The sequence below is a fragment of the Pelobates fuscus genome, chromosome 2 (assembly GCF_036172605.1).
Source record: "Pelobates fuscus isolate aPelFus1 chromosome 2, aPelFus1.pri, whole genome shotgun sequence".
NCBI classification, from domain to species: domain Eukaryota; kingdom Metazoa; phylum Chordata; class Amphibia; order Anura; family Pelobatidae; genus Pelobates; species Pelobates fuscus.
The window spans coordinates 172,216,401-172,241,867 of NC_086318.1; the positions used below are offsets into that span (position 1 = coordinate 172,216,401).

General features: G+C 37.5%; 1 protein-coding gene across 1 annotated transcript in view; it reads right to left on the reverse strand.

Annotated features, from left to right (window-relative positions):
* KHDRBS2 (KH RNA binding domain containing, signal transduction associated 2) overlaps positions 1-13,738 on the reverse strand; it is a 595,075-nt gene extending 581,337 nt beyond the window's left edge. The window contains exon 1 of the mRNA XM_063442960.1: positions 13,341-13,738. Coding sequence (XP_063299030.1) covers positions 13,341-13,431 — 91 coding nt within the window. The 5' untranslated portion in view covers positions 13,432-13,738. The remainder of the gene's footprint in view (positions 1-13,340) is intronic.
* Positions 13,739-25,467: the final 11,729 nt, after the last annotated feature.

Here is a 25,467-nt window from a genome sequence, read left to right on the forward strand (position 1 = left end):
ATGTGTAAAAGGTAATAATTAAAACCTTACTTACATATTATAGAGCAGACAAACCGCTCTATGCATCAGGCATGGGTGGTATGGTCCCCATCTGGGATTCTTTACACAGGTATCCATAGGTATGGAAGAGTGTGAGACCAGATGCCAGGTAAAAGCAACCATAAAATAATAGGTAAAGTATATGGCAGAAACCAAAAACAATAAAATAGCCAAACAATACTTTATTGATTAAAAGCAATGTAATAAAATCCACAATGTGTTTCACCCTACAGGGCTTTATCAAGTGGAAAAATAGCATACCTGACAAACAGACATGCATATATAAGTAAATAAACATACCAATTTCAAATATTGGTGGACAAATTATGTCATTGTCACGTAACTGGCATTGCAAAGTTACAATACTTTAAGTTAGTAATAGACTCTAGGATATAAAAATAGGTGTATGAGTAAATGTATGTACTAAAATGAGGATTTAGATGGCTGGGAAAGTTAAAAATAAAATAAGATTGTGGCATCATTTGTTCTGCTGCGTCATTGCCACGTCACCTGTTGACCCCCATGGGTCTTTGGGTAATGTAGTGCTCACAAAAGGAGGGTGGCCCTCCATAGAAAGAAGCATCGCAGTTCACGCTATACTCACAGGAGAAGCCACATACCACATGGGGGTGGCTGTAGGAAAATTAATTGCATTCAATATGATTAGCCGCCGTGGACCACATTGTTTATCATGGCAGCCATAGCGAAAGTGTGGTTACGTCAATGGGTGGCTACAAAGCTTAGTCACAGTAGCGTATTGAGAGAAAAGGTGGAAAACAATGGCAATATAATTGACAACGAGCGTAACCTGATAGGCCTATAGTTACCATACAACAGGTGGAATGAGGAGTTAGAAACATATATGGCCACCGTACAGCAGCAATGTTGTGAGGGGAAATTTAAAATTAGTCATTAAGTAAGGCTAATTATATATAAAAAATATAAAAAATAAACATATACTAATACAAATTAGCAAAAGTCTAAAAGTAGTAACATATAATACTGGGGGAAAAGCTAAAAAAAATTATATTAGAGCTAGTAATGATATTAACCTATTATAAAAAGGGCTACAAGAATGAAATTCAACATTTAAACAAATTAAAATTGTAAAACAACCATTAACCCCTTAAGGACCAAACTTCTGGAATAAAAAGGAATCATGACATGTCACACATGTCATGTGTCCTTAAGGGGTTAAATAATACATTATTACATGAAAAAAAGTTTGTAAAAATTATTAAAACATAACAAGATCAAAATCAGTGTTAAGGCCCTCTGGTGTTAAGGTTTTTAAGTAAAAAACCCACAGGGGGAGTGTAGACCTATTTACAGGTCAAGGAAGTGGATATTTCTTTTTTGTTCAACAGTGTGCATCTCTCTGAAAGCACAGAACATTATAATAGGAGCAAAGTTACAGCCTGCTCCAATTGTAATATAAACTTTTGCCCTACTTTTAATGGGATGAGATGATAGAAAGGTGCACAAGAAAATATAAAGCATTAGACAGAGGATGGTGGAATTAAAGAGGCCATGTGCTAGTTTATTAGATTACAGTGGGGTTACCCTGTCCTTTTATCCTGGAGAATATTTATCATTGATAAAGGGACAGGGCTCCCGAAACGTCTGAACTCTGGATGCTCTTTGAATACATTTGGGCTGCACTAGTGAGCCTCTATAACCAAGCTGCACATTGTGGATTAATACTTTGGATAGCTATATTTTGCTTGCTCTTGGGTCTCCACAATAGCTGCACTAGGTTAAACGATCACTATAGGGTCAGGAACACAAACATGTATTCCTGACCCTGTAGGGTTAAAAACACCATCTAGCCCCCCTGGGCCCCTCATGCCTCCATAAATATAGCAACATCTTACTGTATTCAAGCCTGAAGCTGTAGCTGTATGCTGTTTGCCTAAAAAAAAAAAAACAAGCAGTCTGCTGACATCATCAGAAGTGGTAGCCTGATCCAATCACAATGCTTCCCCATAGCTTTGGCTGAGACTGACAAAGAGGCAGATCAGGAGCAGAGCCAGCATAATTCAAACACAGCCCTGGCCAATCAGCATCTCCTCATAGAGTTGGACTGAATCGATGAATCTCTATGAGGAAAGTTCAGTGTCTGCATGTAGACGAAGGAGACACTGAATGTTTGGATGCATTTTAGGCAGCCATGACCCAGGAAGGATCTCTAACAGCCATCTGAGGAGTGGCCAGTGAAGCTATCACTAGGCTGTAATGTAAACACTGCATTTTCTCTAAAAAGACAGTGTTTACAGCAAAAAGCCTGAAGGTAATGAATCTACTCACTAGAATAAATTAAATATGCTGTAGTTGTTCTGGTGACTATAGTTTCCCTTTAACCTATTTTGCCTTTTGGTATTGTGCTACACCACACTCCTAGATCATATTTTTATTACATGTAACCATTCTCTTTCATTCTAACTCTCCCCAAACTAAACCCTTACTACCTTGCACAAATATTAAAGTGTCAATGATAATCTCAAGGAATATTTGTAAAATCATTTTTTTCATGATGCTCAGCCATGCCTAAAGCTATCATTTAATTGTAGCCTGGCATGTGTTATCATATTTATATTTTTTTTCTGTAAAGCCACTTAAGGATTTAGTAATGTGAATTTATTTAGAACAGCTAAAGGGTTGTTGTTTTAGATTTATATAATAATAATTGGAGATTTTATATTTATGTGTATTTTATTCAATAAATAATCACATATGTTGCAGAACAGAGTGGTGTTTACAAATATGGTTCATACACATACATGTTGTAAAGTATGCTGGATATTTAACATTTTAAGAAATCCACAATTCTGACAAAGTGTAGAAGATACAATCTTCTGTCTGCAGTTTAGTAATAAGAGTCTAGTCAATTGCCCTTTTCTGAGTCTATTTGTAAGGAACGTCAGTGACTAATGCACCAGTGCAATCTTCCAACTTACAGGTACTTTGGACGCAAATATACTGCTAAAGTAATGCGTGAAAGAAAAGCAGCGTAAAAAATAATGACTGTATATGCCACACATGAATTTGGCAAAGAGGAAAATGGTTGAAGGAGAAGCTTGCTAACAAGAACAGATGGGCACTTTACAGAAGAGTTGCTAAATGTTTCAAAAGTGCAAACTCTAAATTTGACACAGACTTGAATCAGCATCTCTGTGTTTAACTTTCAACAAAAACTATACTTTGGGAACTTCGCAAAACTGTTATTTATGGAAGTGCTGCCTTTAGAAGAACATTTGCATTATTGCCAACACAAAAAATGTATAACCAATCGTAAGGAACATAAAACATAGATCGTAATATGATGTCGTAAAAAAGTTTTCACTTTGATTTTTCATCCAGATAGATTTAACCCTTTAAGACAGCGGGCATGCTGAGCCATCCTGCAGGAGGTTCAAAGAGTAAACCAGATGCTCACTGTGCCTAGAGCAGTATCAGCTACAGGTTGCTGCCAAGACCTAAAGAATGCCGAAACAATTATCCAAGGGTTGCTGTATTTCTTGTGCGGAGAAAGCTTGCTGGCATTTTGGTTGTGGACTGCCATTATTAGTGGGATCAGTCCAAAATGCAAACGGGACAGGCTTTCATTGTAATAGAACAAATTAGCAAAAATATTTTTGAGACCTGAGCAGTTACTAATCAAATAGCACACTACTGTGTTTCTCTAAGCTTTTGCCCATTTTCCGAGTTCTCTTTTTCTCTGTTTTTGTTCACTCAGAGAAGTAGGGTCAATCAATGTGATTAAAATTAACCTTCTACCTAAACTTAGTGCAGTATATTTTCTCCCCTAATCTGGAGCCAACAAAAAGCCAAATTAGCTAAAGGTATTATTCAATATCCAATGATGCTTTGTGGCATGGGCACATACCATGTACAAGCTTACTACAGAGCAGCTCTATTGGCGTAAACTATCAACCTGAATTCCCCTAGGGATTCTTTTGTAGGAAAATTGGGAAACCTGATCAATTCAATCTAATCTCCCACTCTGCGCCTTATTTAATGCAACCCCAGATTAAAATACAGTTCCATGGGAATAAAATGGCTTAGCAATGATCTCCGATTTTCTTTCCATGGGGTCTATCATAAATTTAGCACTTACAGACAACCTACAATTTAGGATAAAAATATATATATTTTTATATTTACAAATAAAAAGTGTAATTTTGAAAATGGTACAGATGGGTGATAAATACATCCATCTGGAGGTTCATCGCAAATTACTATACCGATACAAAATACTAATCTTACCCTGGAAAGGCTCCATACAATCTATAAAAAACACATCCACTTTGTGTTGGAGATTCAAGGCTCAAATAGGAGATATTTTTCACATGTGGTGGAGCTGTCTAGAGATCCGTCCACTGTGGTCTCTTGTCTTCCGGAAGCTAACTTGCTTAAATATTCATATAACTAGCACATCTGCAGATTATTTCTGGATAGACCTCCCTCCAAATCTATCATTTTCTGAACAAGCTTTCACTTTTCATGTATCTCTAGCAGCTCAATCTCTCATATCTCTCAACTGGAAAAAGTGATGTATGAGGCATAATTAATTGATCAATTGCATACCAATTATATGTATGAGGTGGCTACGGCCCTTACCCCAGCACAGAAAAAGAAAATAACCTGTATGTGGGAACCTTATTGTCGAGTGATGTCCTCACCTCAAAAAACTGGAGAGGTCTGTTTGTAATTGTTCTCATGTAGTAACTACCAAAGAGCAGAAGCTATAATTGTGAAGTAGCATGCACCTATTTATGAATGTTTAACAAGAACTTTGATTTGGTTTGTTTCTCATTTTTGCTTAAAATCTTTTCTTTGTGACCAGTCATGGTGACTGATGTATTTGATTTGTTGTTTTAAAATTTGTAATCAAACATTAATTTAAAAAAAAAAAAATAACTCTCAATCAAAAGGTATATTGCCTAAAGCTGAACTTTAATCCCTTAGGCTCATTTAAGTAACCCTTAATCACACAGCATATTCCCAATGAATTATTCAATAATGACCCCATTATAACAAGTTTACTAGATCTCTTAATGACTTTCAAAATTTGTTATATGTGTAACTGATTCCATTCTGTCATCAACATTAAATCAAACATCCATAGACACAGGGCTAAAACTTCTGACTCCTGAATAAGCATGCTTGGGTGGAAGGGTGTTAAGCACACAAATGGAAACTAAGAAGAAAAAAAGATAAATGGAAATTTTGAAGCTTATTTCTTAAACACCAAAGTGTGGTGAGTTGAAGACAGGCTTGCAAAAATATAAAGCAAAACAGTGATGTAAAGAAAAACAGTCATAAACTCAATAACACATTGTGTTAAAATGATATACCCCTATGAAAATGATCTTAATGCTGGAGGTGGAATTGAACAATATATTTTATGCACATAATTAATTCAGTACCTCAATTAACACATCTAATTTATTAAATGTGCAAATAAGTGATTGAGAAGCCACATTTCAAGACAATGTTATTACAATTAAATAATTATAATAAATACATTAGAAAATAAATACATTGGAAAATGTATGAGCATTTGGCTTCATAGTCGGCTTTAGTTCCAGTATAAATGAAATAGGTTTGACATATTGCGCCAATGATAACTTATTCAGTTACAATATAATAATAGGAGCTCAGTAAATTATACTATATTTAAATTTATATTAATACAGTGTTACATGGTGAAAATAAGACATATGTTAGGAAATATACATACATTATTTTATTAAAGACAACATTGCTTAGGGCACTTGGTGTTATTAGGTTATTGCTTAGTACATTAAAGAATGTTAAATGGGTACTTTGCTGCCCAAATACAAAATAAATACAAATCACTGTTTAGTAGATATACCCCAAATGAAAACATGCATGCATTTAATTATGCATTTTGTTATTGTGGGTATACAGTTAGGTCTGGATATATTTGGTAATAGACACAAGTTTTGCTATTTTGGCTGTTTCCCAAAATAAATTCAAGTTAATCTTAAATAACGAATCAGCTTTAATTTGGATGTAATCACATTTAAATTGGAGGAATGGTTTAGGAATTACAGTTTTTTTTTTAATATGTATCCCCCTCTTTTTCAAGAGACCAAAAGTAAATTGACTAAAAAGTTGTTTCATGGACAGGTTTGAGCTATTGCTTCAATATTGTTTCATAAATTAAGCAGGGTAAAGGGTCCTGAGTTAATGCCATGTGTGGCAATCACATTTGGAACCTGTTGCAGTGAACCCACAACATGCCATCAAAAGAGCTCCCAATGCAAGTGAAACAGGCTACAACAAAAAAAATCTACCAGAGAGACAGCAGAAAATTTAAGAATGGCCAAATCAACAGTTTAGACAGTTTAGTACATTCTGGGGGAAAAAAAGAAGACAGCAGTGATGGATGATTGTAGGATCCTTTTCATGGTAAAGAAAAACCCCTTCACAACATCCAGCTAAGTCAAGAACACTCTCCAGAAGGTAGGCATATAATCATCCATGTCTACTATAAAGAGAAGACTTCATAAGAGCAAATACAAAGGGTTCACCACATGGTGCAAAGCATTGCCGTAAACATCTGAAAAAGCCAGCCCAGTTCTGGAACAGCATTCTTTACACAGAAAACTAAGATCAACCTGTACCTGAATGATGGAATGAAAAAAGTATGGAGAAGGCTTGGGACGGTTCATAATCTGAAGCATGCCACATCATCTGTAAAACACGGTGGAGGGAGTGTGATGGCATGGGCATGCATGGCTTCCAATGACACTGGGTCACTAGTGTTTATTGATGAGGTGACAAAAGAAAGAAGCAGTTGGATAAATTCTGAAGTGTTTAGGGATATATTGTCTGTTCAGATTCAGCTAAATTTAGTGAAGTTGATTGGAAATGCACTTCACTTTAAAGATGGACAATGATCCAAAACATACTGAGAAAGCAACCCAGGAGTTTTTTTTTTAAGGCAAAAAAGTGGAATATTGTGCAATGGGCAAGTCAATCATCTGACCTCAACTCGATCGATCATGCATTTCACTAGCTGAAAACAAAACTTAAGGCAGAAAGACCCACCAACAAACAAGAACTGAAGAAATCTGCAGTAAAGGCCTGGCAAAGCATCACAAAGGAGTAAACCCTGCGTTTGGTGATGTCCATGCATTCCAGACTTCAAGCAGTCATTGCCAGCAAAGAACTCTCGACAAAGTATTAAAAATGTACATTTTATTATTATTGTGTTCATTTGTCTAATTACATTTGATCCCCTGATATAAGGGCACTGTGTATGAAAATGGTTGCAATTCCTAAACATTTCCTGCAACTCGTTTTTCAATCCCTTGATTTAAAGCTGAAAGTCTGCACTTCAATCCCATTTTGGTTGTTTCATTTCAAATCCATTGTAGTGGCATACTGAGTCAAAATTATTTTTAAATGGTGTCAGTGTCCAAATATATCTGGACCTAATTGTATCTAAAAACAGCTTGCAACACGTGCAGTTCTCTTGTTTGCCTTTGCAAACACTCCCCTGCTAACCCAACCCAGACTTTCTGTGACTGTCCAATGACAGACTTCCCAACACAGCTCAATGAGAAGTCTTTGCAAAACAGTTGCTCTGAGCAATTGTTGGCTCTTGTGTTTAGCTGTACTGACCTAACAAACCAGGAAGTAACATTACCCATTGTCTGCTTGAAACCCAAGGGGTGTAACCATTTTCATTTTAGCAGTATTGATTTCTATTGAAATCTGCACTTTTTGCAAAATGAAATAAAGAGGACACACTCTTCACACATGAAGCTTTTCAGCAAGCTAAAGTGCTCTAGGGGTCTGGAGTGTCCCTTTAAGCTTTTTTAAATTGTGTGACAGCATTTAAATTCAAATGTAATAACAAGACGTTAAATAGAAAAAAATGAAAATAAAAACACTAAAAAAAGAAATTGGAATGTTTCGATTTTTTTTGAGATACTTAACTATTTTATTTAATCACAAAGCACATTGGATGGATAAATCAGAGAAAAAAATAATGTATACATAGTGTAGTAAGTGGAAATGTCAAAGCTTGAATTGATGCCAAGTTCACTGGACATCTCTACGCCCTTCTTCTACTCAAGGAGTGTTTCAGGATAATCCCATGTCACTTTTCATAAATATCCTGCAGTAAATCCTTCCACAATATTAGGCTGAGGATCACCTCTGGGTATTTCTCTTCATTCTAGCAAACACAAACTAAATGGATGAGAGACCCAGAGGACAATCTCTGCATCATTATATTAAATGCCTGTTTGTCTGTCTGTCTACCTGCATATGCATCTATCTATGCAGTGATTTTTGGGCATCAAAGTCATAACCATATTTGACTTCTAATTTCCATTTTGAGATCTATTTACTAAACATTGTGCTTCATTGAGATCTAACTTCCAAAATGTAGATGAATGAAACCAAGAGGGAAAATCAAATCTGAAGGTCAACAAAATAATAAAAAAGTAATATTTGTCCACCAATTTTGGCCCATGTTTTGCAAGTCAGTTCTCTACTAACCACACTAACTACTGCATGAATAAGCCTCATTATGTCACAATTAATACATTATGAAATCCTAAAGCTGTTGCAGCGTGCTTTCTACCTTGGATATTCTGTTCTCTGAAGAAGTCACTTGCCTATGTTTTGTATCCATATAAATAGTTGTTTAATAATTACAATGTGGATATTCTCTATCCTGACCCAACTCATCTGAGCTCGTTAATTAACATAGGCTACAATAGGCACTTACTGACTTGCCTTAGTAATAAGCAGACTGCAAGGTTTTTCCATAAGTATTTCCCCAGAGCCATAGCTTTCAAAACCTGTACAGCTTGACCTTTGTGAATAGATCTTAACGAATACATGTATGATGAGTCCAAGGAATTAATTTTTTCCTTAGATAATACCTCATTGGTCCCTATTTTAAATAGTTACATTTTTTTTCGATATGTGATTCATCAGAGCTGTTATGATTTCCTATACTGGATAAAATATGCTTGCTAAGAATGAGAAAAAAGGCACCTTTTTTAATTATGTAGTTCTTGATGGTAACAAGCAAAAATGTAATTGCGGGAAATTAATAATCAAATCGACAAAATTATGACATAAAATAGCTAATATGGAAAAAAAATAATATTTTTTTTTACAACATTTGCAACTTGATTATTATGCCCCTCCCCCCCGCAAAAAAAACTTTAAAAGTCAGTAACATTCTAAGCATGTTTTGTATATATTTTTCTTTATATGAATGTACACCACCGCTAATCATAACTGTACTTTATGTATTGTATGACATTAAGATAAACCGAAATTGTACATTACTTGGTTTCATTGACTCATAACTGCTCTGAGTTTTGCTTATAGTCAACGCACAGATACCTTCTGTGATGCTATGAGTAAGTTTAGCAAACACATGCCTTATCAAATACTTATTACATTTAACCCATAACTTTTCAAAACAAACCAACATAACATTTCTAAATTATAACTATTGGCCTTGCATTACTTAACTGTATTGTGAGATCACAAATAATAATACCAAATAAACGGGACTACCTAATTGCATAATGTGCAAAATGAACTTAAAGTTTGTGTGATAAATGATATACTAAAACCTGTAATCATTATTATAAGAGACTGTTGGATAAAAATACACATTAGGCTTGATACCTGTTATACAGCAAAATCTAAAAAAAATGATATATATATATATATACAGACACACATGCACGCACACACACACACGCACGCACACGCGCGCACACGCACACACGCACACACGCACACATACGTATATAATTTATATATGTAAATAAACACAAAGATGTATTATATGGATATTGAAAAATGCAGACTAAAGTTTTATATGTAAAATGCAATCAATGCAGAGACAATATATTTTAGTGTTCCCATATGCTATCCTGTCTTTGGGTTTGACTACAATTGCATCTAACAAAAGAGAAATTCGAAATAATTCTTATTAACACAAGAAAAGGAAAAATGTAATGGAATTGTGCTGATCCTTGTTATACACACAGTGTTAGTGTTCTTGTTATGCTTCAACAACCTTTGCTAGTAAAGACAAAATATGCTGCATTACAGCTCCAGTTACATTTTTGCCACCCTTATACAATGTGACAGGGTCTTTGCTATAGTATAATAAAGTAATTTTTAATGAGTTTCTCCAATTATATTCAACCTTTAATAATAAAAAGTCAAGCTACAGATAATTATTAATTCCTAAAATAATAAAAGTAAGAATGTGTTTACAATAAAGAATGAAACCACAAAAATCAAGAAATGCGATTATGAAATCTACTATAACCTACTATATGACCTATCCCATATATCATGTCAGCATCCATGTTTAAATGTTTGTTTGGAATTAATCCCCCTCTAAGGATGCCATAAATGTCCATACAACATTCACAAATAGCACATGCACCCCCTGCTGGAATGTAATTCAATTACATTAACATTGTTTTTAACCAATAGCAGTGACACTGTCAATCAGTGATGTAAAAAATGCACACCATACATACCTTAAATATAAAGCATACTATATCACTAATAGGTGAAACAGATTTTTAAAATGTAGAACAAAAAAAAAAACACTCTGCATGTATACCTGCAAATTTAGAATTAACAGGGCTTAACATTTCATACCCTGTGCTACTAGCCATGACTAAAAAATACTAGCCACCGTTAACAAGCATACATATAGCTTGCATCAGAGTGTCGGTACATGGGAATCCAGGGGTCTCCATGGAGTGCAGGTCCATCCGTGGAAGTAATGACGCCCTTTTCAGCTTATTTTGACACATTCCTCATAGACTGCAAGTTTGTTTGTGTCTTGACCTCTTCTGTCTGTTAATATTTTGTATGTCAATTACTTGTTGTCAGATATCCCTATTCTATCATTTTGAAGTGTTGCAGAGTATGTTGGCACTATATAATATTATTATTATTATTATTATTATTATTATTATTATCAATAAATAATTTGTCACAGGCAGTCTATGCTTGATGTGGTTTATTTATTGTTTCTCTGACAAATATTGGGCACTTGGATATGGGTAATGGAAGATACATGAGCATCTGGCAGTGGTAAGAGAGGCAGTGAGAGTTGTTTGCTGTCTTAGTATATTGGATCATGAGATTTTTAGAGGGGTGGAAATGGGTAGGATGAAGTTAGTGGTAGCTGAGGAAGAGAAGGCAGCCTCATGGAGGTTGAGGTAAAGTGATGTTGTAACATAATGACAGTGGGACTTTGGGCTTTGGTAGCATTATGAAAGTTGTGGCACTTACTACAGAATGCATTGCAGAAGTGGGGCAGTAACTGGACAGTGGGAGTTGGGCTGGGGCAGGAAAGTGCGAGTTGAGATAGAGTAATCAGTAGAGATAGTGGCAGTAGGGCAGAGCAGAAGTGGGACAAGACAATAGCATTTGGAGTAAAGTTGCATGGGGGAAGATTTTGGGGGATTGGGTCAGCTAATGTGAGCTGGATACTGAGCATTATGGTAGACTAATGAGATATGGGCTTGAGTGGGCTACTGCATGATATTTGGAGTTATGGCTGGATAGTGAGAGATGAGGTAAGATAGTAAGCGTTGCAGTAGAGTGAGCTGGGGAAGAATTTGGGGAGTTTGATGGAGGAAAGACAAGCCAGATAATGACCTCCAGAGCAAGATAATGGGAGCTGATGTAGGATGTTGGGCATTATGGTAGAATAGCGAGAGATGACGGTGGGCTAGGGCAGGATAGTTGGAGTCTGGGCAGAGAGTGTTGGGGTAGGATAGTGGAAGTTTTAGTGGGACTTGGAGTAGAGTGGGCTGGACCAGTACAGTGGGAGCTGTAGTGGGATGGGCAGGATTTCTGAGGCAGAGTTGGCTGGGGCAGAATATTGGATGTTATGGCAAGATAGTGAGATTTGAGATACCATGGCTGAGGGCAAGTTAATAGGAGTTGGGGTAGAGTAGGCTTGGGCAGGTTAGTGGGAGTTGCAGTGGAGTGGGCCTGGGCATGATAGTGGAAGTTGGGGAACAGTTGGAGTAAGAGTACAGTGGGCTGGTGCAGAATAGTGGTAATATGAGTGTGTGTCTGCCTCACAATCAGTCCTAATCTATAGTTGGTGAATGTCCACATCACCCACCCCACTAGTAGAATGTCCAAGTTCTGGAGGTTTCTTAACTGACTTGTCTTTCCTCCAGCAAGTCAACACAGCAGCATCAGCATGTTTCCCTTTCTCTTTCTCTCAGGAGGAGAGAGAGTATGGAATCTGCAGGGACCTGATTACACTTTCACCTCACCTCTAACTTTGAGACATCCTTTTAAGGATCTATGTAGGGGGATGTGGGGATTCATCTTCATCCTCCTTACTTTCTACATCTATGGTTGTAAGAAATTAGTAATGAAAAACAGACCAAAAGAAAAATCTGACTTTTAACTATGTCATTGGAATCATATGGCTCAATAAAAACTCAGTTTGACTATTACTGGCTAAAGTTGTAAAATTGATTAAACTATTTACAGTGTGAAAAGGGGAAATAAGCAGTTGTGTGATATTATTTACTGAAACAAGAACAAACGAACAGCATTTTCAATTTCAGTACAACAGCTGTTAAGCGATTTCCTTAAACTGAAACCATGCCTTGAAATAATTGTGAGCACAATGTGGAGACTAGAAAGTGTGTAGCAGACTCGAAATAAGTGATTATAAGAAGAAAGCATGACTGACACTCTCTGCAGTCCTCTGTCATAAACAATTCACCCCAAACGCGAATAATAGAACCAGCAGAATAATGTTTTTTTTTTCCAAATACAACCTAGGCTTCATTTAAACCTCCAGCTTAACAAAGTCTTTAATCAAACATTATGACTACCAGAAAGCATTCTTCTAATCAGAGATGAACACAAGAAAAAGCATCGATTAGTTTCCAATCTAACAGTTCCTTCATTCATATTTAATGCAGTGAGTGCTGTATGCTTGCGATCTTGCGCTTTGATAGTGCTGGAAACATCTGATTCGATTTCCATATCATCATTGATTTGCTTATATTTATACTTTCACAAAGCCTGCCTTTGCTGCAAATTCCTCCAGATCTGTGGCAAAACATTGCATGCTGCAACCAAACATTCTAGAAAGAAAAAATGTATCTTTAACACGGAGTGCTAGAGGAGTGGGCCACTTGAAACTCCCCAGCACTTCAAGGGTTAAAAGCAAGCATTACTGCTCATAGCAACAAACCACCCGCACACTGGACTGGAAGTCCCCTTACCTTCAGCTAAGAGGCGCATAGCGTGAACAAAAGATGGATCCAAGGTATCCTTCTCTGCCATCAGCTCTGGCAAATATTTCTCTTGCTCCATAGCACTGTTTAGAATCTACACACAGCGATGGGAAAGAGAGGAGGCTAGATGTAACAAACGCCCTTGATAGTGGGAGACGTTATTTTTAGGGGGATGAGGAGGACAGCACTTCTATGAACAGGTCCAGTGCAGGAGATGCTCAGTGCACACAGCACGCCACAAGCTATGTGAAGCCTATTTGACACTTTCCTGCCTTGGCTCCTTCCTTACTACCTGGATGTTTTTTTTTTTTGTTTTTTTTTATATCTCTCTCCCTTGAAAAATTCAGCTAGAACGTAATAAGAGCTGCTGTTGTAGAGATGAGTGAGTCCCGCCTCTCATAATATTAATCTGAGGTTTTCTTTTTTTCTTTAGAGCACAGTGTGAACTGGTATTGGTTGTGCTGTCTCGTCACGTCCTTAGATTGACAGCAATGAATGAGCAGTTCTCCGGGAGCTGTCCGAGGTGCTGAGAGGAACGCTAAGTGGATAGAGTGGAGATAGCTGTCTGAGAGAGGGGATAGTGACCGACATCATGTATATACACACACACACACACACACACATACACACACACACACATAGCTTCTACTGCAGGTACATACAGCATCAAGGGAAAGAAAGGCATCAATATCTCTACAACCAGACACACCTGACATGTTCTAGGTGAAGAAATATACGTAACAGAGATTGTAGATGTCAACTCACAAATGTTCTGCACTTGGTAGATTATTTGTAGTTATTATTATTATTCCATTATTTTGAAAGTACAAATATGTACACACACACAGACACACAGACACACCACTCTCTCTCTCTCTCTCTCTCTCTCTCTCTCTCTCTCTTTTTAGAATCTCTCTTTTTTTTTTTTTTGTATTGCCTATGGCAGGATCAAGCATTTTAAATTCCAGCCACCGTTGATCATGCCTGAGCAATGTTTAAAAATAAAATATTGTAACTTCATAATGTGCTGCTCAGACAGCTTCTAACATATAAATTGTTGTTAAGGTACTCATGGACATACTAAATTAGATATAAGTCATACATCCCTTTTCCTCTTAACCCCCGTAATTCCCATCTTACATACAGCAAATTGAACCTCATGTCCCCTCGTGTGGTCTCATGTCTGCTTTAACCCGATTCAGTGCAGTCGGTCACCACTCTTGCTTCAGGACCAATAATCAACTCAGAGAACGTTGAAGATAATCGCTGGTCCATGGGACTTGGCTATTGCTATCCCTGTAGCTAGGCACTTTGAAGCTGGGCATCCACTAGCCTCGCTAAAGTTTACCAGCATTGATCACATTCCACCCTCTCCGAGACGGGGTGACAGAGACAATGAAATACTTCGAAAGGAGGCTTTTTGGATTTTACTCAGGGAACGGTAGCCCCCGGGGGCTTGCATGAGTTTAATCCTTTTCATTGCTATATTCCCAAGAGATAAATGACAACTGATCCTTTTCTGGAAATTTTTAATTCAACTATTTCATTTATTTTGCCTGTAGCCAGAAATATTAGATATTTTTGTAGAGATTCATGTATCTAGGAATTTGTTGCCACAGCTAGGTCGCTGGTGCCCTGTTGTGCAGCTTATCATGTCTTTTCTTATGTATTGCATTTTTTTCTTTTCTGTTTTTGATATTTAATATTTCAAGGACATCATAGACTCATTTCTTTAGGACATCTGGATTTGATGTTGTAGGTGTTTGAGATTGTGTCTGTAGGGGCCCTATATCCTTTTAAGGATTTTGTTCTCTGCTATTAAATAGTTGCATCAGTATTCTCTCGATACCCCTATGTAAAATATTTGTCTATATGCCTTTAATAGCTGCCCATAAGTTGTAAATCTGATGCATGACATGAATGATATTTACTTTATATTGATGTGCAATTTGCAGTAGGACCTTCACCTTCCATATTGAGCACTTTTCCACTATTGAGCTGTAGGAATCGGCAGGTAATCTTATGTACTATTGGGGTTCAGTGGTGTGTACAATTGATAGATATTCTGGTACCATTCATCAGTTTTTGTTATTGCTTTATGGTAATTGCTTTATGGCAACTACACAACAGATGTAGTTACCTTTTATCTTTTTCTTGATAAATAATATGCTGCTCGAATTACTGGGTTAGAACCCTATTGCTCTATATAGTTTCATAGATGAAAAGAGACTTGCGTCCATCAAGTTCAGCCTTTCTCACATATGTTTTTGCTTTTGATCCAAAAGAAGGCAAAAAACGCAGTCTGAAGCGCTTCCAATTTTGCAACAAACTAGGAAAAAGTTCCTTCTTGACCCTAAAATAGCAGTCAGATATCTCCTTGGATCAAGCAGCTATATGATGTTTTGCTGTGATGGCAAACTTGTGATGTTATGTTTGCAATATTTGTTTTGTTTTCATAGTTCAGATGTTTCTTTATCATGTGGCTTGATGTTTGCTTACACTGTTATACATTGTATTTATTTCAGTATCCTCAGCCTATGTACATTTTGAGATTTCCTACAGTGATTTATGCCTCATTATGCCTATATGATATCTGTAGTTTATAGGCATTTATTGATCATACCTGCTATTGATTTATTTTTTAATTTTTTTTTGCTTATGGAGATATTCTACAGTATTTCAATTTCTTAATATGCCTATATGCAAGTTGTTTCCTTATGTTTAACCAGAACATCATGTATTGATTAGTTATGTCTGCGATTGATTTTTTCCTCCCGGTGTTGGGTCTATTATATATGTATATCTTTCACTTTGTCATTATCTCATGTGGTGAATATACATAACTTTAATGTTCCATTGGTGGAAATCAGGTTTGTACATATCTATTCACTTTTTTAAAGCTTTTTTTTTTTTTTATCTCCACTTGTTATGTCTACAGGGGCACATGGGGTGTGGGATTGGTATAGTGTCTCTATGCACAGGGTGCTATGATTAGGTATCACCTGGGCTCCAGCCTCACTGTCTGTTAGTATCTCTATCACTTGGGGGTGGGGGCGTCTTGGGCTATTAAAACCTTGTTTTTTCATTCCTTTATTTGTCCTGATGAAAGTCTGTTTGGGAAAACAGGGGGTTGGCTGCACTCACCTGAATATGCATAAATAGGGTGCTGCTGGGAGCCAATTTATACAATAAAAAAAAAAGAAATCCAGAGTACTCCATTATCCCCTAAACAGCAACATCAGTGCTGACAGATTTAGTTCATTTTTTTTAAAAAAACACCTAATCCAGGCAAAAAATAATGGGGATTTAGTTACATTATATGATCATACATTGCATAAGCCTGCCACAACATCAATGTACCCCATCTTTGGCAGGTCCTACAATACCAGCCTAGTGTCTACTTCATGAGCTACTTACTTGGGGAAAAAAAATCCATCTAGAGTTCTCTGCAGTACAAGGGCCCTGGGATGGAGTGCACTGGATTATCTTTTTTCTTTTTTTGAAAGTCTGTTTGAGGACTGAAACATTGACAAAACATATGGTATATAAGTAAAACTTATTTTGATTTATGGAACACAATCTAAAATAGCAAATGAATTGTGGTTAAATGTAAGCCATTTATCCCTTTTCATGTTGACCCCTGTAATTCCCATCTTAGTCTTCCATACAGCAAATTTAACCTCGTGTTTTCTCGTGTAGTCCCATCTCAGTGTTAACGGCATTCCATGCAGTCAGTCACCAATTGTGATTCAGACTGTCCCCACTAGATTGGAAGTTACATTTCTGTTTGAACTGCATTTTATCTGAATTGGGCTGATCAGATGATCAGTCTAACTTCTGAACTTTGAGGCAAAATATAGCTGAATCATGAAAAACTGAAATGCGCAATGGCCAAGCATGTTCATTTTGGTTCACGATTCATTCCTTCAATGGTCAGAGCGGTGGCAACTGACAATTAATGTGGATAAGTGCAAGATAATGCATCTTGGATGTAAAAATCCATGGGCAGAAAATAAAATATTTGATACAACACTAACCTCAACATCTGAGTAAAGGGCTTTATGAGTTATTATTTCAGATGACTTAAAGGTAGGCAGGCAATGTAAAAAAGCAACAGGAAATGCTAGCAGAATGATTGGTTGCATAGGGAGAGGTATTAGCAGTAGAAATAGGGAACTCCTCATTCCATTATACAGAACACTGGAGAGAATTCACTTGGAGTATTGTACGCAGTACTGGAGACCGTATAGCCAGAAGGATATTCATACTTTAAAAAGAGTTCAGAGAGGGGGGCGGGGCTTGGAGGCCATGCTGGATGGTCGCAGGTTACATGAGCTCCTGCTTCAAAGCGACTAAACGGCGATTTGTGCCACCAAAACGGCAACTTACAGCTACACAAAAACCACCAAATGCAAGGGGACAGCGGGGTGCACAAGTAGATGCCTATCAAGCGACGTTTTCATAAATACGCACCCGACACCCCAGCGAGGCCTACCAGCATGGCAGGCACAAGAGAGACGGCCGCTCTCCTGCCGCCAACGACGGTGAGATCCTCGACCCAGAGCCCTCGTTCCCTCCCCTATGGTCCGGCGGGGGTTATCACGGACCACCCTTTTACAATCTCCCAAACAGGGGATACCCAAGCGACGAAATCCTTGAAGCGAGAAAACACCAAGGAAGCTTACAAAATGGCGGCTGGCCCACACATCGCAGCCATGCGCAGCGCCAAAGAGGAAACGGAGCTCCGTCTCAATGGCATATTCAGCGCTTTCTGGGAGAAGCTGGAGGCACTCCTGTGGCCATCAGCACAGGTAACGCCACCTGACGGCACATCACAGGGCCCAAAAGGAGAAGCCGAAGAATCGGACATAATTGTCCTCCCAGACCCCAATCCCAAGACGAGCAGGCATCCAAACTGGGCCGCTCCAAAGACAGGAACATGGAACCCCACAGGGAGCAGACAAGACCCGAAAAAGACCAACAGGGGGCGACCAGCGAGCAAACACCAAAGGCTACACAGCCTTCTTACCAAACCCCTGCACAGGCCCCAGAGAGACACAACCTTTCGAGTCAGACACAGCATGGCGGACATAGCAGACCGACCACACAGGAAAACCTGCAGCCTGCGACCACACCAAGCAAGGAGACCTGCTACCCGGTCTAACCAATACCCACACAGTCAGTCAAGTCCTCGCACAGGGACTTATATTACCTGCACTCTTGGACTGTTGAAAGCGTGGCGCAAGCACACAGCACTACACCCCGGCGGCCACCTTACTTACACTTGGCACATCGCCATATCTAAGCTGCTGGCTCTCTGCGGGACAGAACCCCGGCCCACAAGTCCAACATACAGAGCCGGCATCGGCTGACTGAAACGAAAGGCACCGAAGGCCAGCCACCCTCCTGAACACCCTTGAGCAGACAAGACATTACTCTAAACTGGCTGAATATAAGTAATTTGTGTGCTACCTTTCCTTCTATGGTTTATTTTATAGTTCCTCTCAAAATGTTGCTGCTTGGAATATGATGTGTACTTAATACCCCACGAACTACGCAACCCTTAGCGATGTTTTCTAATACTCAATGTACTTTAACCTTTACACACGCAGTATGACCCGTTTCTGCACCACATTTTATCTAGTTACTACTGCAAAGCACAACATGTCACTACATAAGTACATACCAGTCACGCTACTGCTATTGTCGACACTTTGCCCCAACATGTGTACCTCCTTCTATAACTAAAACAACTACTGTTAGCCTGTCATATCTTATGATTGTAAAGGGTGCTACTGTTTAACTAAGTAGAAAATACTCTGTTAACACAGGGCTTAAACTTATCAGTTTATTACATCGTTTAACATATGTATAGGCTTGCTTTTACGCAACATTTACATAAAGTATGTCTATCACCTCGACCTACCTTTTTGAGCCTTATCCTCCTGACATACACCCACGCGATTATAGTGCTTTAATCTTTTATCAAACGGTTATACTTTCAGTACATATGCAACGAATTGCACACCGTCTGATAAACTGAATATAAACTTATGTTTGTGTTGATGCATATCACTGTTACCTTTTGCATACATATCTAAACTAGGCAGTAATATCTACTGCCACTGAATATGTATGATACAGCATTGTGATTAGCCCAATATGTTGTTAATACTAAATAGCATTAACTAACGTTAATGTATCTTCAATCTATGTTTAAATCCAATTGTTTACGCCTGATAAAAATAAAAAAATGTGCTTGATATCCATGTACCCCACATGTTCCACGTGGGACAAGCTTGAGGACTGCTATTGGGGCACCTCTCGCCTTCTTGTATTATGTATTTGCACGTCAAAAATAAAGAATTGAAAAAAAAAAAAGAGTTCAGAGAATGGCTACTAAACTGGTTCATGAATTGCAGGATAAAATTTACCAGGAAAGGTTAAAGGATCTTAATGTGTTGCTTGGAGGAAAGATGAGATGGGGGATATGATAGAAACATTTAAATACATAAAGGGAATCAACGCAGTAAAGGAGGAGACTATGTTTAAAAGATGAACAACTACCACAGTAGGATGACATAGACTTAGATTAGAGGGACAAGGGTTTAAAAATAATATCAGGAAGTATTACTTTACAGAGAGGGTAATGGACACAGGAAATAGCCTTCCAGCTGAAGTGGTAGAGGTTAACACAGTGAGGGAGTTTAAGCATGCATGGGATATGCATAAGGCTATCCTAGCTATCAGATAAGGCTAGGAACTAATGAAAGTATTTAGAAAACTGGGCAGATTAGATGGGCCAAATGGTTCTTATCTACCATCACATTCTATGATTCTATGATTCTGAATTTTGCCCATGGTGCAATAAATAAATAAATGGATGACTAATGGGGTAAAAGATGATTGATGGCTATGGAAACATCCCTGAACATAAATTCTTTCAGAGATCAAGTGAGAAGTTACCAAAAGAGGAACAGATCTAGGAGCAGTAAAAAAAAAAAATAATCTATATTTATATATTACACAGATTTGTTTTTACTGCTCTCCTGTTATCCCTTTGTTAGTTACTTTTACTCACTTGATCAGTGAACCAAATTTCAGGAAAATGCTCGTAATATTAATATTATGTATATATTTTGCAGTACACTGATCATGCCCTTTTGGTTCATCTGATTTGTTTTCTTAATCAGGTTTTGGTACCTAAATTCTGCTGAGCCAAACCAACAAGTGGCTGAAATTCATCCATCTTAAGAGTTTTTTTTCCATTATCATAAAAATGGTACAGCAGAACTGAATCTTCTCAGACATTAACCATTTATTAGCCACTTATACTCATTCTTACCCATCTTAAGATACTTTGTCTTCTCCAACCCTGCTTACACCCAGGTAATTCAATTTTCACCACTCTAGATTCATCACATTTACCTTTTACGCTACAGCCCAATGTAGTAGTTATTGTGCCCTCCAAGTTTAAGTAGTCAAACTGTTTAAGAATGATTTGATTACTTACCTAGGTCCAGCTGGATGCCTGTTATCACCTATCCTGCTGATGGAAGCACAGGTCTTTGAGCTAACCCAGCAATGAAGTGCCATGCTCACTGACTGAGAACATTCAGCTGATGCTCTCAGCCAATAGTGCAACCCTGCATGGCAGGACTTACTCATTGCAGGAGCTTCTTGCAGTGAGTGAGTGAGGTAATGGCAAGTTCGAGTTGGGACCCAGATAAATTATAAAAAACTGTTCTTACCTCTTATGCCTCATGTTATACAATAAAGTGTTTCTTAATTTAATACTTTTAAAGGCTCATATTTTCATTTTTTTCCATTATCCCTTTTTTCCATTCTTCCTGCTGAGAACATGAATCATGTTTTCAGCAGAGGTAACACTTGGTGCACGACATAGCTCTCTTGCATACCCTGTTTTTTGTAAGCAGTGACTTGCTTCCCATTACAGGTCAAACATTCCCAACACTTTATGTTAGCATTAAGATATGTAAATAAAACATATCTGTTCTTTTTAAAGGCAGAACAGGCCAATACAAGGGGATAGGGCCTGGGAGGGCATGTGTTGCTACCCACTGGCCCCAAAGTGGGCATGCCAGTTTGATGCCCTTCCAGGGCATCCTATGAGCAAAGTCCTGCAGAAGGGCATTATACTATGGGAAATGCCCTGTGTCTGAAAAGTACAGCACAAGAAAATGTATGAAGACTCTTGGTCTGCATTTACTGTTGACTTGTCTCTGGTATTTCCATAAATGTGTAGCTATCTGGGCTGACCAGGCTACAAGATTATGATGAGTATCTATGTTGACACTGGAAGTTTTTACAAATGACCACAGAGTGAAATGAGACAGTGCTCATGACATTAATAACACACACCATTTGTCATTAGTATCAGTGAAGTCTGCAATCTCTGTGAACAACTCATTTTGCTGGGCAGTTCATATTGATGGAACATACATGAACATTTTAAATCTCCTCTCAGAGCCCCAGCAGCCTCCATTTCTCAAATCATATATCACAAGCTATTCAGGAGTAGAACATGAATGAGTAGCATTTGATAAGACATTGAAATATATCAGCACTGAAATGCTATTTAAGGCTAAATACCTGTTGGTGCTAGTAAGTTCCAGGTATCTATCAATACCTGGATTATTCCTCTGTCAGCTATGGCCACAATTAGTGGGCCAAAGCTGACTGATGAGCTGTTCTCAATGCTTAACTGATTTCTGCCTATAGCAAAAGGGATTAATAAGACTACACTTTTGCGTTTGACCTAGGTCCAGTGACGTTGCATGTGATATTGCTCCTATGTGGCGAATCAGATATAACAGACATGCTGGCAATCCCATGATCATAGTAGTGGAGACAGAAGTTTCAGCAGTCCTCATGACTGATGACGTGGCTAATGCTAATGTTGGAATGGGGAACACAACCACTTCCCATACCCCTCTTAATTTTCTGCTTGGGATTACCATTATTCCTTACCATGTAAATAGACTTATTATTATTATTATTATTATTATTATTATTATTATTATTACAAAAAAAACTGGGGATGCCACTCTTGCTTTCACTATGAAACAGTCTCCACAGCTACTTAACTCATGGCACCATAACCACTACAGCAAGCTCTACTGGTTATCATGCTTAAACTACATCTTTAAGGACTGGTTAAGTATCATGGGAATTCTAGCTCAGACATTTACAGAGCTGATGTTTCAGTTCACGTAAGAGTATGACTAGATTGAGAAAAAAAGCAGTCCTGGAGAATATTGTATATCATCCTTATAATGTATGGCATCAGTATAGTGCACAGATATACAGGTAGATTTCTCAAGTATTAAATAATACACTGATAATACTCCAAATAAACAAAATAAATGCTTTACTTTAAGCAGACATATGCAAACAGCAAACAGTAAATGCTGTAACTCCATGACACAGATGTCACACCAAGAAGAACCACATTACAATCAATACCTTGGGCTCATTTCTATTTTCTGTTGCTCCAGACTGACTGATGAGCTGTATGCAGTACTAAAAGTCTGTTCTGCATAAATACATTGAGAACACCACAGCTGAGTAATTAGGCACAGTTGCGTTAATTCTAGGACTGCTGAAGGAAAACCCTAACAGTCAGAACAGGGTCTCCCTGCATGTTTCAAGCAAATTGTGATCAAAAATAGGATTCACCAGCTGCCCAGAATCAATCAGATTGTAATTGGCTGGAAAAGCATGCTTCATTATCTGTAATAGTGAAAAAAAGCCAAGAGATGGTGGCAACATACCACTCTCTATAGTTTTATCTAGGAAGTCCATCTGCTAATATCAGTACTGATATTAGCAGAAGGGTTTTCTTAGGACTAAGGGGGAGAGGTAATTGTAGGGTTAGGGGAAGGGGTAGTGGTAGCGATAGAGTTAGCAGTAAAGTTAGAGCTAGCTGTAGGGTTAGGATTAGCGTTAGTATATAGTTAATGCTATGGTAAGTTATGGGCTAATGCTGGGTTTGTTTTAGGGTTAGAGATAGTGTAGCATTAAATTTAAGAGTAAGGTTTGAGTAGGTATACAGTTAGCGTTAATGTAAGCAGAAGGTAAGGGTTATGGTTGGTATAGATTTGAGTGTTGGTATAGAGTTAGCGTTAACTAACAAAATTTAATTTAGAACCTAGATATATTTAATTTTTAACAATCTGGACTGACAATTAAATGTATTTTGAGTTATTTTATATAGTTGGTTTTATTTAATTTCTTATTACAAGAAAAAATTGTGAAAAAAATACTTTTTTTCCCCTTTTGAACATTTTATTCACATTTAATGTTGTATTTAGTGTATACAGAGGATATTAAAAGTAAGCCTTTTCAAAATCAATATATAATATGTATAGGGGCACTAAAATATAAACTGTTTAATTACATCATAACAAGCACATGTATGTTTTAGTTCAAAACCTGAACAATTGGCTTTATCCTTATTGGGATATAATAAAAGTTATTTTGTTTATTTATTCTTAAGAAATTCAAAAAATAAATGTAAAGAAATGCTTTTGATGGGGGTTGATCTTACGTTTATCTATATTTTTCTCCCTGTTCAAAACTTTCTAGTTTTGCTAAACAGTGTTGCTCAGCCAATACAAGATCAGTGTGAGATAGCCAGCTTGCTTACTCTACTTCACAGTCAAGCATTGCCCTCTGTGTATATCTGTATAGATATGTCATATTTTTCACCTTCACAAGCCTGTTTTTATTAGATATATGTCAAAGACATGCTAAGAGGACAGGGATTAGCTGTGGGCAGTCTTGTCAGTAATTTAGCTGACCACTGATTTTCCGAGCTGAGCACAAACTCTCTAACAAACATCTAAAAAATAACTTTCACACGCACATACGTTGTGTTGGTGTCTATCATGTGCCCTAAATGTGTACCTTAAGTGTTAAGTATTCATAGATTACATACAATCTCTGTAGATAATTAGAACATTCTATTGTAAGAGTTAAGTTGTACCTGTAATAACAAATATAACCTAATATTAAAGGATAGAGACTCAAATATTAAAGGATAGAGACTCAAATTTTATTTCTACATTGTGCTAGCATTTAGATTTCCCTAAAATCAGAGGTTAAAAGCCAACCCTACCCCACACTCCCAGTCAATTCAGGCTGTGCCAAACTTGCGCCATTCAACACAGTGATAAGAATGCTGGTCTATTTATATCTGTTTTTCAGGTTACCCTTCTTTTGCCATCTCCCAAGCTTGCATTGAGCCTAAGAAAAAAGCGATGTTTCAAGGGGAAGGATGAAAGAGGATTGGTTCTGCATGCGAACAGCAGCAGAACTAAAAGGAGACAAAAAAGGTAGAATAATTTATTTAACCCACTTTGGACAGACAATCTGAGAACGGAGAGAGAGAACAGATATGTTTTATTTACACAAAGATAACAAAGTATTGAGCACTTTTAACCTAATGTGCCTAATAATTTGGTGCAATGGAAAAATGGCTACAATATCCTGGTGGTGTCAGGGATGGAGAAAGTTTCAGCGGTTCCAATGGTTGAGGAAGAGTGGTTAAGGCTCTGAGAGGCCAAGGCACTACTGCTGATGGTAGGTTAGGGAGCACAGTGTTTCACTTACACTTTATAAATTACTTTGTGGGATTAGGAGAACACAACATTGACAATGATACGTTTAATTACTAAAAAAAATGTGTAATACATCTTTATTTAGAAACTTCTGTAATGCTATTGTGTTTGACTTTAAGAAACTCTACACTGCAAATGTAGTGCAGTGCCTAGCCACTGGCACACCAACTTTGATTCACTGATTTAGTGTTTGTTTTTTGTTTTTATAAAGTTTTTTTTTTTTAGTGTGTTCAGTCCGATGTATTCACATACACTTGCAAAGTGCACACTAGACTGAACATATTTCCAAAACCAGTTAAAAAAAACAAACAAACAATATTACATTTTCAATTAGTGAATCTATGCTGTAGTAAGTGTCAGTGGCTACACACTGCAATAATCTAACCAACAGTCTCACACTAGAATCAATTAAACTATTATTAAATAGGATATATCTATCTCCAAATCAAAGTATGTGTAAGTCACACCACTAG